Consider the following 13,799-nt stretch of genomic DNA (forward strand, 5'->3'; position numbering starts at 1 on the left):
TGGGTCAAAATTTTCAAAACTTTTCAAAAAGTCTTTCTTTTTTTCAGAATTGCCAAATAAATTTTGCTTTTTACAAAACTGCCAAAAATCCTTTTATTTTTCAAAAACTTCCATAAGTTTTCTATTTTCGAAAAAAAAATCATTCATGTTTTTTTTGTGGACTCCAAAAAAAAAGTCCAAATCGCTAAAAATTGATATAAAGTTCTACAGGTTTTTTTTTGATAAAATTGTGAACAAGTTTTGCTTTTTTGGTAGAAAGATCTTTTGCTTTGCATCAAAACTATCAAAAAATCTCCTCTTCTTTGCCATATAAGATGGGTGAAACGGCCTTTGATCCATAATGGGTCTAAAGTGGCTCAAAAAGTCACCCTTGATGTAAAAACTCTCCATACAAATTTTTGAGCTCCCACCCCTTCCCTCTAGGAGAAATTGCCCCCTAAACATCGAAAATTCAAACATTTGTTTCTTGGAGGGGGGTTGACGAAAAATTTTGAAATTTTCACAGATTGTGTACATCGTATAGGGGTACACCCAGTAATTTTTTGAAATTTTTTCCCCTCCATTTTCTTAGTTTTTCGGGGGGGGGGGGGTGAAAATTTTGAACCCTTTTAAAAAAATTTTTTGAGAGGGGTACATGGCTGAATTTTTTTTTGAACTTGACGATACCCTAAGGTATAACATAATAATTTTCCCAAGGTCCCAAAGGGGGGTACAACATGGTCAAAAAAAAGAAAGTTTGAAAGAAAACATGTATCTCCAGTATTACAGCGCGTTTTGTCAACATTGTTCCACGACATCCCCGCGGGAAAACTTCACCTATTGACCTTAGGGTGTAACTAAATTTCTGAGAAAATTTCGCAGAGACCCCCTCCCTGTTTTTTTCCTACGAATTTTTGAAATTTTGAACCCCCCCCCCCCCCAAAAAAAAAAACCTTCCAATATGAAATTTTTTATCGAAAAAAATTCCAGACATGCACCCACCTCGTGACTATTTTCTGTGGAAGTTTCAAAATTTTTGGACCATCCCCTCTGGAGAACGGAAATTTTGAATTTTGAGCACGTATGGGAACATTTCTCGGGTGGGGGTGGGGGGTCGGCTCAAAAAAATTTTTGGGATGGTTTTATATCCAAACTAACATTTCGGGTGAGTTTCAACCAAATCGGAGAAAGTGCGGATTTCACTATCTTACCCTGAAAGACTCTTTTGACTTTCTTGTTAAATTTTCAAATACGAGTAGGTATAACCTTGACCGGAAATTTTTTTATCTATTAACAAGTCTGACCTTTTCCACCACCTTTTTTCAAATACATTTTCAGAAAGCTCTCCACTCGACCTGATCCCTCACAACACAACCGAAAAAAAATATCAACAAAGTCAAATTTTTCACAGGAAAATTTTCAATAAAAAATTGAAATTGGAAGAAGATTTGCAAACAAACATACTCAATTTTCCCCAAAAATTCTCAACTGCTGAATTTTCAACAATGCTGTCTTGAAATTCACGTTTCAGGTATTTCAAGCTATGAATTTTGGTTCTTTCATTGTTTTTTCCTATAATCATTAGGTAGTCTTCATAATTGCCAAAAATCATAGGTATGAGTGCACTTTTCATTCGCAAAATGTCTTCACTTTCCAATTTCCATATTCTCCCAGAATTGGGTAGTAAGTAAAAAAAAGTCGAGATATCTACTAAAAAATCATCTGGGATTGAGAAATTGTTCTAAAATGAAATCGGATTGGATGAGATGATGAATGATATTTTCTCGATGATTTTAATAATAATTTTTCGCTCTAAAAAATGTGATCAGTTTTTTTTTTTTTTTTTGGGGGGGGGGGGTTGAAGATGGATGCTGAAAATTGTGAATACACGAAAAATCCAATTTTAACTAACACGTAAATTAACCCTAAAAGTGGTTAGATCTTATATCATCACTGCAGCTTTTCATTTCCTTTTCGATTGGCTGAAGAGCCCGAAATTTTACATATAGGATTCGAAAGGAGCTCCACTTGTTTTTTATTGGAAAGGAGGAGGGAGGGAGTTCAATGAGCATGTTTGACAATAATTTGGAAAAAAAGCTGACTTTTTAGGATAGTTTTGGGAAGAGCAAGAATTTTTGCCAAACAGAATTTTTTGAATAAGTATTTTGGCAAAAAGCAAGAGTTTTTTTTTGGAAATTTTCAAGTTAGGAGTTTTTTACAATATTGATAAAAAAGGAACTTCTTTATAATTTTTACATAAACGGGATTTTTTGACAATTTAGGAAAAACCAAAACTTCATTGCAGATAATTCAAGAACATCTTAGGATAATTTTGGCAAAAGCAGGAATTTTCGAAAATTTAGGCTACTAACAAAGTTTTTAGGTCATTCCTGCAAAAAATATTACCACTTTTTTGATAACGTCAAAAAACAGATATTTTTTGACAATTTTGGCAAATTGGACTTTTTTGGAAATTTTGACAAAAGTTGGGATTTTTAAATAATTTTTTCAAAAAAGAAAAAAAGCAAGGGCACATGCAAGAAGAATTGTCAGAGAGTGTAAACGAAACTCATGGTACTCTTTTCTCTCGTCAATAAATAGCAACACTCCAGCAAGAGCATTCTGGCATAAGATTCGAAAAATATCAGGAAAAGGAAATCACCTCCAAATAAATGCCATGAAAACCAGCTAGCAAAAATTTTTTCTGAGAACACTTCTACAAGTAAGCTCCTTCTGCAGTTCACCTCTCATCAGTGCACAGGCAATTATAACTTTGACACTGGCGTGTCACATGAAACCTACAATGCTCCTTTCACAATGCAAGAACTCAAAAGAGCTATAAAACACACAAAAAATTCAGCTCCAGGTCCTGACTTAGTACACATTCAAATGTTGAAAAACATGAACTATGAAAATCTGACACAATTGCTGAAGTTATACAACAACATCTGGAAAACTCACTGTATTCCCAACTCTTGGAAGGAACCCATCGTTGTACCTATCCTAAAGCCTGGAAAAACTCCTCAAGAGCCAAACAACTATCGTCCAATAGCTCTTACCAGTGTGCTGTGTAAAACAATGGAAAAAATGGTCACCCAACGTTTAATGAATTATTTAGAAGCCAATAACAAGGTAGACCCCAACCAAAGTGGTTTTTGTAAAAATCATTCAACCATTGATCAGCTCATCAAACTTCAGCAAGAAATACCTACTTGATGGATTCACTCAAAAGCAGTACATAGTCTGTGTTTTCTTTGATTTTGAGAAGGCATTCGATCGTATATCAAAACAAGCCATCAGCTATTCGCTGATTACAATAGAGTTTTTGCTGTTTTCAAATTTATTTAAATGGATTTAATCAGAAATTCACAAAACAAAATACTAACTATAGACATCAATACGGTTTAAACTTTAAAATTTTTACACTTACAATTTTTGTCGATTCATCAACATTTTCTTCTTTGTCGTCAAGTAACTCGTCCTCCTCTACCGTTCCAGCCATTATAACATCGTAAATTTTTCGCTTATATGTATACGTTTTCTTTTTGTTGCTAGCATTGCACTGTTCTCGTAAGAATTTAAACATAGCTCCAGTATTTCCATTTTCTATATCCATTTGTTTTATTATGTCTAAGAAAGTGTTGCGCAGCTTCGTTTTTAAAGTAACATCGGTTATCTGGTTGTAATGAGACTTCAACAATTCAAACAGTGGATCGTCGTCACCTGAAAGTGGTTCTTTATGAACCACTGACAATAATTGAGTCATTATTGGCGACTTTTGGGTCTCTTCGACGTCATTTTGGAAAGTGGTTTCCAAAAATTCGAAGAACCCGGCATCAGAATTTTTTGCATATTGCTTAGCATTTTAATAATTAAAATGCTACGACGACGACGACGACGACGTTGACAACTATGAAAAAGTGATTACAATAGAGTTTTTTCGCGCTTCGCACAAAAACTCTAAAACCCAATAATGAAAGCTTTACAGGCTTTGGATTTGAATGGAAATTCACCATTATTTGCAGAGGACTTTCTACAGAATAGAACTTTCAAAGTCAGGATGAATGGTTATCTGTCTACCAGCCATGTTCAAGAAATAGGTACTCCACAAGGTGCTGTCATAAGCCCTCCACTGTTCCTGGCAACATTATTTGATATACAAGCTCAAATCAAAAAACCAGTATGCTACTCCTTCTTTGCTGATGACCTAGCCATGTATATTCGGAGCTCATCTCTAGCCTACATCGAAAAAATTCTTCAAAAAACCATAAATGAGCTTGAAAAGTGGGCCAGAAGTAAATGTTTGCAATTTTCTCCAGATAAGACAAAGCTGATAAATTTCTATCGAAAGCAGAATTCTCCTCCTTTCATCAACATCACATTATATGGTCAACAAATTCAAAATGTAACAACTCACAAGTTTCTTGGGCTGCACTTCAATCAACAGTTGACCTGGAAAATCCACCTTCAGCATACAAAGAAAAAAAAGCACAATCTCACTGAATTTACTTAAAAAAATCAGTGGCACAAAGTGGGGAGCTGATCGAAAATCCATGCTACGTATTTATTCAAGTCATGTGCAATCCATCTGTGATTATGGAGCAATAATATACAGCACTGCTTCAAAGACTGATTTGAATAAACTGAACTCAGTGCAAAATCAAGCACTTCGACTCTGCTCTGGAGCTTTTTGTACCAGTCCAATAACTAAACTATTTGAAGAGACGGGAATACTTCCATTATCAGAAAGGAGAGATCAGCTTATGTTAAAGTGGTATCTGAAAGTGAAAAATTCTCCTAAACATCCAAATTCTTATAAAATGTTTCACTCTCCACTGGAAGAAAAGTACACTACTTATCGCCCCATTGGCTGTCATTGCAGAGATCTTCTTGCTAGTTTATACATAGATCATGATGACATAAATGCCATAAAATATCAAGTGCAGCAAACGAAGCTATGTTCTAACATAAAAACTACTACATACAGAAAAAGTAGGAGAGAAGAAGTAGTACTAACTAGATTACGAATTGGACATTCTGCCTACACCCATTCTCCACTTTTCAAAGATAAGAAACTAGAACAATGTGACCCTTGTGGAGTGCCAATCACCATCATGCACTTGATAAATTGCTGTTCCAAATATGAGGAAGACAGAGAGCAGATTGTAAGGGGGCTTACTTACGAAGATATTCATACAGATGATGAAGATATTTGTCAAAAATTTTTCACCTTCATAAGACATATCAGAATTTATGACCTTATTTAATGAAACTTTATTTATTCATTTATTTATTTATTATTTTCAATGTTATTGATTCGTGAATTGTTCTTCTTTTTACTATTGTTATCTTTTTCATTTTTTATTTGTTTATTCGCCTACTTATTTAATTGGTATCTGATTGTCTATTGGTGGTTTATACATTTTGCTCTTTTGAGTCATTATATTATTATTATTTGTAAAAAAATGTTGTAAACAAACTGTGGACGCTAAAAGGCCTAGATTCTAAGGCGTCCTTGAATAAAGATTTATTCAATTCAACTTCTATACAATTATTTTGGCAAAAATGGACATTTTTGACGATTATTCTGTCGATAAGATTTTCTTTTGTGGAGGAGGGGCGCAATTTCAACCACCTTCCTTCTCCAGATTTCTTTGCAGCAGCAAAAAATTTCCTGCTTTTCCAGCATATTTTGACCTCGTATAATCATCACAGTCACTACAATTTCGTGAGGATGACGTTGACTAAATTTTAAATTTCGCAGATAACCAGATAAAGTGAGAGAAAGTCAGACTTGAAAACGCGATGTTTTTTTTTCGATTCACCTTCCTGCACACAATAAAACAAACTTGATCTAACTCAACATTTAAAAAAAATTACGAATTTTTAGTAAAAAAGTTTATTTACAGCGCATAAGTTGAAATATAAAAATATCAATCATTTACAGAATAAGTTAGCTTAAACGTTGCAACTTCTCCATCACTTCCAAAACACCATAACAAAAACTGATCGAAAGAAGATTTTTTAAATAGGACATCACGACGTTCCCTACGTTTAGGATCAGACGCTAATTCAATCAAATAGTTCTTTATACGATCTTTTATCTGCATTGCAGTTTGTTCGGCCAGAGGAAACACGTCGACGAATTCCATAAGCGCTTCGAAAGATACACTCGAAGAGGAAAGATACACTGTTAATTTTTCTTGATTTTCAGGTAACGACATAAGTTGATTTTTGAAATCTGTCGATAGTTCAGCGTTCTTAAAAGCATTGTCGACAAATACGCGAAATTTCGTTCCATTCTTGATATTATTAGGATTCAACGAGGTACTCTGGCCCAGAAAAGATGATCGCAATACTTCTTGTTTGCAAATCCTCGCTGTTTCGCTATCAGGATTACAAAAATCCACCAAGGCATTCAGTTCGTCGAAATCAGCATTCAGCAATAATAAAACACAGCGCCTGCGCACAGTTTGGCTACTAGCCACGGTGTTTTTCTTGAATTCAGCGATCTCTTCATCGTTTTCAAAACACAGTTTGATTATCTGTTGCAATTCTTCGACTCGTGCCCCCTTGATCAAACTACTCCAACAGTTACGTAAAAATGACTTTTTTTGCACAAACGTGGCACATGAAAGAATAGTCAACAGGAACTGCATATATCTGGCCCAATATTCAGGACTCCTAAAATGAATTCGGGTCATCCTTTGGGGTTCAAACAATTCGTGCCTTGATAGAACACTTCCCACAATCGACGGTTTCAAATCGGGATTAATTTTGTCCCAAATCTCAGAACACAAAAACGACCAATGCTTCAACGTGGTTGTACTTGAAAACTTTTCAAAGCCGCCAGCTTCGTGTTGAAACATATTCGAGATCAGATATGCTAACGTATTGTCGTTCACTCTGCTTTTGATATATTTCCAAGTTGGTAAAAAGAGCTCTTCCTCAAGATTACGAATTCTCGCCGACAGAACGATCATCAATTCGCAACCTTTCCCATTGACGAATTGGTTGAGCTGTTGATCGTCGAGTTTTTGTAAAATGAACTTCAAAAATGAGTTTACATTACGGTCGAATAGGTAGAAAGCTTTGTGTAATCGCCTTTGCACAGGTATTCTAAACCAAAAGTATTCCACCGATGGCCTATTGTCAGGAAGACATTCGTCAAACATAAGTTCGTCAATAGAAGAAAATGGTCTTTGGATGGTAACCATATTCAACTCATTCTTCAGATAACAAATCCAGTAATACAATTGCGGATGCAGGTCAAAACGAGCATCACGTGCGGTGTTCATCTCTGTTCGCACATTCGGCCAAATTCGCATGATATGGTCTTCGAAAAAATACGTGCAAGCTATTCTAAATTTTTCACACTCTTTCAAGAAGATACAGTGCATCAAACGTTTGGCTGTTCTGGTATGATCAATGAGGCCATTGTGATCGTACACAAAATCATCGAACTCTTGTAAAATTTCGTTCTTACAACGGTCACGAAAAGGAGAAACTTTGTCATAATGGCAATGTAGCCAGGACTTTAATGAGCTCCCAAATTTTACGACGTATTCGTAAATCAACTCAAAAATCGCCGAAGGTAAAATAGGGAGCATGGATTTCAACGAGTTACGTTCAATTTTGGGATGAAATCTGGACAATCTACCATTACGATAATAGTTCATTTCACAGCACCATACTCCACGACTGACTGCGATCGCTGAGATCTGTTTCAACGATACAGGAGTCGGATGAAAAATATCGTATACTTCGGAAGAGATTTCGGTCATGTTCAGTCTTTGGCTGCACTCAACTTCGATGCGAATCTGAAAGTGTAATGATCGAATTATTCGATGCTGCGAGATGACGAAACGGCGACTATAAAATATCGTCTACATGTATTATGCACATCAGTAAATCTACTCCACGTGTTCGCGATTTTCTGCTCAATCTTTTAGGCACTCTGGGACAGTGAAAATGCACTCCATTTTCTCCAGCCGACTTCCCATCTTCTTCAAGGAGCAAACGCATTCATGGATTACATGAAAACATGTTCATTTGAGAAAGGTTATTTATTATTTGACAAGTCATTTTCTATGACTTTTCCAGGTTTTCCAGCCATTTTTTTTTTGCAATTTTCTATACTTACTACTTACCCCATACTTCAATTGAAAAAGAAGTTTTCGGCTGGGAGGAGGGGTGTAATTTATTTCATAAGTTTCTCTTCGAACTGAATACTTCTTCGGATATAAATATAAAAAAGCTAAACTTCGATTATTAACTTTTTCAATTTAAAAAAAAGAAAAAAAAGAAAAGAGAAACATGCAAGCGGTAAAGTCGCGCTCCAGTTTTTTTTGGTGGGGGGATGAATTGGGTACAAAAATGCCAAATGAAAAACCAAAAATTGAGGAATATTTTTTACTGGCTCATTTTATTCCCGTATTAACCCTTAAAGACCCAGGCTAATCCTGAGATGTTGTGTGAAAATGCTTTCAATTTCCTGAATTAGATGATCACAAGCATCACTTTAACCCACAGTTTGCCCCCCAGCCCCTTAAAGCCGTCTCGTAAAAGCCGTACCAATTTATTTAATTTTCCTTGAAAACCGAGAAAGCAAAAACCCCAATGAGGTCAATCATGGAACTGAATGATATAGTATCATTAGGTGTACTGAATGAGTGAAAGCATATCCCCAAAGAACACCCCACCCCTTTTTGGAGGGCAAATTTTCAAAAAAGTTGGGATAAAAAAATTGGACCCATGCTCCATTTTTGGATAAACATATTGATGGTAGACCCTTCACAAAATGAAATCATGAAAGGTGTGTAGATAAACCTATTTCGATATTTCTGCAGAAAAACAATCGTACTGCTAACCTTTGTAGGATGTAACTATTTGGTGACAAATATCGAGAAAGAATATCCACGGAGTGATAAACAGATTTGATGGGTGGATTGTAGATTATCTGAACTTATGTGCTGTTAAAAGCATCTGTGTTCCTTTCAATTCTTGTTTCTGTTATTTCAAGCCTACATGATAATATTTCCCATATTATGTACTTTGCGTATTCATGCTCTGTTTTTTCGGGTTTTTATCGAGACAAGCGAATCAAATTTTCAAAAAATCGCTCTGGTCCACCATTTTCACACCTTTCATGATTTCATTTTGTGAAGGGTCTACCATCAATATGTTTATCCAAAAATGGAGCATGGGTCCAATTTTTTTATCCCAACTTTTTTGAAAATTTGCCCTCCAAAAAGGGGTGGGGTGTTCTTTGGGGATATGCTTTCACTCATTCAGTACACCTAATGATACTATATCATTCAGTTCCATGATTGACCTCATTGGGGTTTTTGCTTTCTCGGTTTTCAAGGAAAATTAAATAAATTGGTACGGCTTTTACGAGACGGCTTTAAGGGGCTGGGGGGCAAACTGTGGGTTAAAGTGATGCTTGTGATGATCTAATTCAGGAAATTGAAAGCATTTTCACACAACATCTCAGGATTAGCCTGGGTCTTTAAGGGTTAAAATGACAAAAAAAAATAGCAGAGCCGATGCGGGCCCAAGACAGATATCATGTTGGGTCCTATTTCTAAAATAGAAGCTATTTTTAGATTTACGAGAGGGGCTGGTATCGAATGAAAATTTGTGGGTTGATGTGGTAGAAAAACATCAATTTTGCCACTTGATAGACTACAATATTCATACGACTTAAGAATATTTTTCTTTTCTTTTTTGAATTTGAATGATGTTTTTTTTTTTTGAAGAAAGTTAAACAGAACAGGCCCAAGCGAATGCGAAAGTTCTTGTAAATTATCAGTCACCAGAAGTCACCAGAACTAACCAAGGAGTCACCAGGCATTCAAAAAAATTTCTAGGGTCATGAGGACATTCTCGTAATTTTTTCGTCATAAATTCGTCTCGAAAAATACAATAAATCCACTTGGTGACTTCTGGTGAATCTGTCACCAAAAAGTCACCAGAATTCACCAAGGGTTCACCAGGCATTCAAAAAAATTTTATAGGGTCACGAGAACATTATGGAGATTTCTTCTCCAATAATTTACCATTAAAAAGACAAAAAACCTACTTGGTGACTTCTGGTGAATCTGTCACCAAGAAGTCACCAGAAATTCCAAAAAAATTGCAAGGACCATGAGGTAATTCTGGTGATTTTTTCATCATAAATTTACCCAAAAAAAAGTCAAAAACTCACTTGGTGACTTCTGGCGAATCTGTCACCAAGAAGTCACCAGAATTCACCAAGGATTCACAGGGATTCAAAAAAAATTCATAGGGTCACGAAGACATTATGGGGATTTCTTCTCCAACGATTTGCCATAAAAAAGACAAAAAACCTATTTGGTGACTCTTGGTGAATCTGTCATCAAGAAGTCACCAGAATTCACCAAGGAGTCACCAGAAATTCCAAAAAAAATATGCAAGGGCCATGAGGTAATTCTGGTGATTTTTTCATCATAAATTCACCCAAAAAAAAAGTCAAAAACTCACTTGGTGACTTCTGGTGAATCTGTCACCAAGAAGTCACCAGAATTCACCAAGGAGTCAACAAACGTTCACAAAATTTTTCAAGAACCATGAGCACGTTAGAGTGGTTTTTTCACCAACAATTCACCATAAAAAAGACATTATACCCACTTGGTGAGCTCTGGTGCATCTGTCACCAGAATTCAATTTTAACTTCACAAAATTTGGTTTCATTTCCCCTCCGATTGACCCAAACCCCTGAAATTCAACATGTAAAACCAGAAAACAGCTGTATTTGATTTTTTGTGTGGTTTCAATAATCCCCCCCCCCCCCGTTAACAAGCACATTACTTCGATCTTATGTCATCATTACATCTTCACCTTTCCCCTCTTGTTCAAAAAATGGCCTGAGAGTTTGAAATTCGCCATGTACATTCAAAAGGGACGTCAATACGTTCTTTTGAGGGGTGGGGGGGGGATTTCGACTAACTTCCTCCTCTACACTCCTCTGCAAATTCACTTGACAATGGAATCTCTTGAGGAGTCACACTCCGATTTGAACGGGACCGCGAAAAAACAAATTTTCAGCTGCCCAAGTTCATTTTTCGATTTTTGGCGAACGTTTGAAAATTCAAAATTAACTGTTTTTGGTGATTCAAGTTTTTTTCAAAAAAGTACGTACAACGTACATGATCAGCAAAAATGATCAAAATAAGTCCTAAAACTAATATTAATTCCCCAAATCCAAATTTCACCATTTCCAGCCATTCTGGAGCCTCCATCGCGATTTTTCAACTTCACCAGAATTTTGAATGAGAGGTTCCCTTGTGAGCACATGAAACTTGGCCTGTAAGTACATTCAAAATATAGCTCCAAACGGTTTTGAAAGAGGGATGCTCAACTATTCAACCTCTCCTCACCTCCATCCACGTGCAAAAAAAACATTTATCTCGTACAAAATTCTCTCAAATTTGGTATTTGGGCTCGGCTTGGTGTTAGACCGGAGTATGTTGAGTGAAAATGCGACGCTTTTTTCTGGTTTACTCTTCTCCGCACAATAAAGCAAACTTAATCTAACTCAAAATTTACAAAAAAAAATCACAAATCATTAGTAAAAATGTTTATTTACAAAGCAGAAGTCGAAATACCAAAATCAACTTTATTTGAGTAGGTACTTGGGCAGTAGATACTCCTACTCACACTAACGAAAAATCACAACAATAGTTAATCAATAAACGCGGTAAATCGAACGATACAGAATAAGTTCGCTTAAATGTTGCAACTTGTTCATCGCTTCCCAAACACCATAACAGAAGCTGATCCAAACTGTTTTCAAACACGCCATCACGTCTTCTACATTTGGGATCAGACGCTAATGCTATCAAATCCTTCCTTACACGCTCTTTTATCTGTAGTGCAGTTTGTTCGGTCAAAGCAAACAAGTCGAAAAATTCCATAAGCGCTTCAAAAGGCACATTCCTGCAGCAAAGATAACTCGTCAATTTCTCTTGATTTTCAGGTGACGACATAAGTTGATTTTTGAAATCTGTCGATAAATCAGCGTTATTGAAAGCAATGTCGATAAATGCAAGAAGTTCGTTTCCACTCTTGATAACATTAGGATTCAAGAAGGAACTCTGACCCAGAAAAAATGATCGCAATATTTCTTGTTTTAAAGTTCTCGCTTTTTCAATTTCTGGAAAAAAATAATCCACCAAGGCATTCAGTTCGTCGAAATGACCATTCAACGTTAATGGCATACAGCAGTCGAGCACAATTCGGCTACTAGCAACGGCGTTTCTCTTGAATTCAGCAATTTCTCGCTTGTTTTTAGAACACAGTTTGACTATTCGTCGCAAGTCTTCGACTCGTGCCCCGTTCATCAAACGACGCCAACAGTTGCTCAAAAAAAGCTTCTTTTGCTCAAACGTGACACTCGAAAGGATAGTCAAAAGGAACTCGACGTATCTCGCCGGATTTGGAGGATTCCTTAAATAAAATTGGCGTATCTCTCGGTTTTCAAACAATTCGTGCCTCGATAGAACACTTTGCACTATCGAAGGTTTCAAATCTGAATTGATACTGCCCCAAATTTCAGCACAGTAAAACGACCAACGCTTCAGCATGATCTTCGAATACTTTATAATGCTACCAGCTTCATAGCTCAACATTCTCGAGACTAGATTTGTTAAATTACTGTCGCTCATTCTGCTTTTGATATAATTCCAAGTTGGTAAAAAGAGTCCTTCATCGGGATAATACCAGTAACTTCTCGAAAGATCGATCATCAATTCGCAACCTTTCCTTTCGACGAACTCGTCGAGCTGTTTATCGTCGAGTTTTTGTAGAATGAATTTCACAAATGAGTTTACATTACGGTCAAATAGGTTGAAAGCTCTTTGTAATCGCCTTTCTAAAGGTATTCTAAACCAAAAGTATTCCACAGATGGCCCATTGTTAGGAAGGCATTTGTCAAACATAAGTTCATCAATAGAAGAAAGTGTTCTTGGTATAGATACCTTATTTAACTCGTTGTTTAGAAAATACATCCAGTAATACAGTTGTGGATACCAGTCAAAACGAGCATTATTGTACATAGAGATCTCATCCACGTTCATCATGTCCCATACATTCGGCCAAATTCGCCTGATATGGTCTTCGAAAAAATAAGTACAAGCTATTGTGAATTTTTTTGACTCGTTCAGCGTGCTACATTGCATCATATGTTCTGCTGTTCTAGTATAGTGAATAAGGCCATTGTGATCGCACACGAAATCATCGAAGTCTTTTAAAATTTCGTTCTTGGAGCGGTCAAAAAAGAGAAATTCTTTGTTATTATAATGTTTATTTAGCCAGGAATTCAACGAGATCCCAAATCTTACGACGTATTTGTAAATCACCTCAAAAATCGCCGAAGGTATGTCAGGGAGCATGGATTTTAACGAGTTACGATCAATTTTCGCATGAAAATTGGACAATCCATCATTAGTACGATGATAGTTGAGTTTACAGCGCCATATCCCATGACTAGCCGCGATCGCTGATAGTTGTTTTAACGATACAGGAGTCGGATGAAAAATATCGTATGCTTTGGGAGTGATTTCAGTCATGTTTAGTCCTCGGCTGCACTCGACTTTGATGCGAATCTGAAAGCGTAATGATCGAATTACTCGATGCTACGAGGCGATGAAGCGGCGAGTATAAAATATACCAGCGTATGCACATCGATAAAGCTACTCCACACATTCGCAATTCTCTGAATATTCTTGAACAATTTTTACACAATTTCAGGCACTTGTTTGAAAATTTTCAATTCAAGAAATAAAAACCCATGGCTG

The 13,799-nt window shown here is 36.3% G+C and overlaps 1 protein-coding gene across 4 annotated transcripts in view; it reads right to left on the bottom strand.

The window, feature by feature from the left end:
- LOC135849442 (uncharacterized) overlaps positions 1-13,799 on the bottom strand; it is a 53,346-nt gene that overhangs the window by 11,285 nt on the left and 28,262 nt on the right. The window contains exon 2 of one of the 4 annotated variants that reach the window (XM_065369884.1): positions 4,741-7,799. The exons of 2 other annotated variants lie outside the window; for them this stretch is intronic. In XM_065369884.1, coding sequence (XP_065225956.1) covers positions 5,913-7,763 — 1,851 coding nt within the window. In that variant the 5' untranslated portion in view covers positions 7,764-7,799 and the 3' untranslated portion in view covers positions 4,741-5,912. Of the gene's footprint in view, positions 1-4,740; positions 7,800-11,566; positions 13,608-13,799 lie in introns of those variants that run through there. One more of the 4 variants, XM_065369882.1, reaches the window with a different exon arrangement.

The sequence above is a fragment of the Planococcus citri genome, chromosome 5, assembly GCF_950023065.1.
Source record: "Planococcus citri chromosome 5, ihPlaCitr1.1, whole genome shotgun sequence".
Classification (NCBI taxonomy): domain Eukaryota; kingdom Metazoa; phylum Arthropoda; class Insecta; order Hemiptera; family Pseudococcidae; genus Planococcus; species Planococcus citri.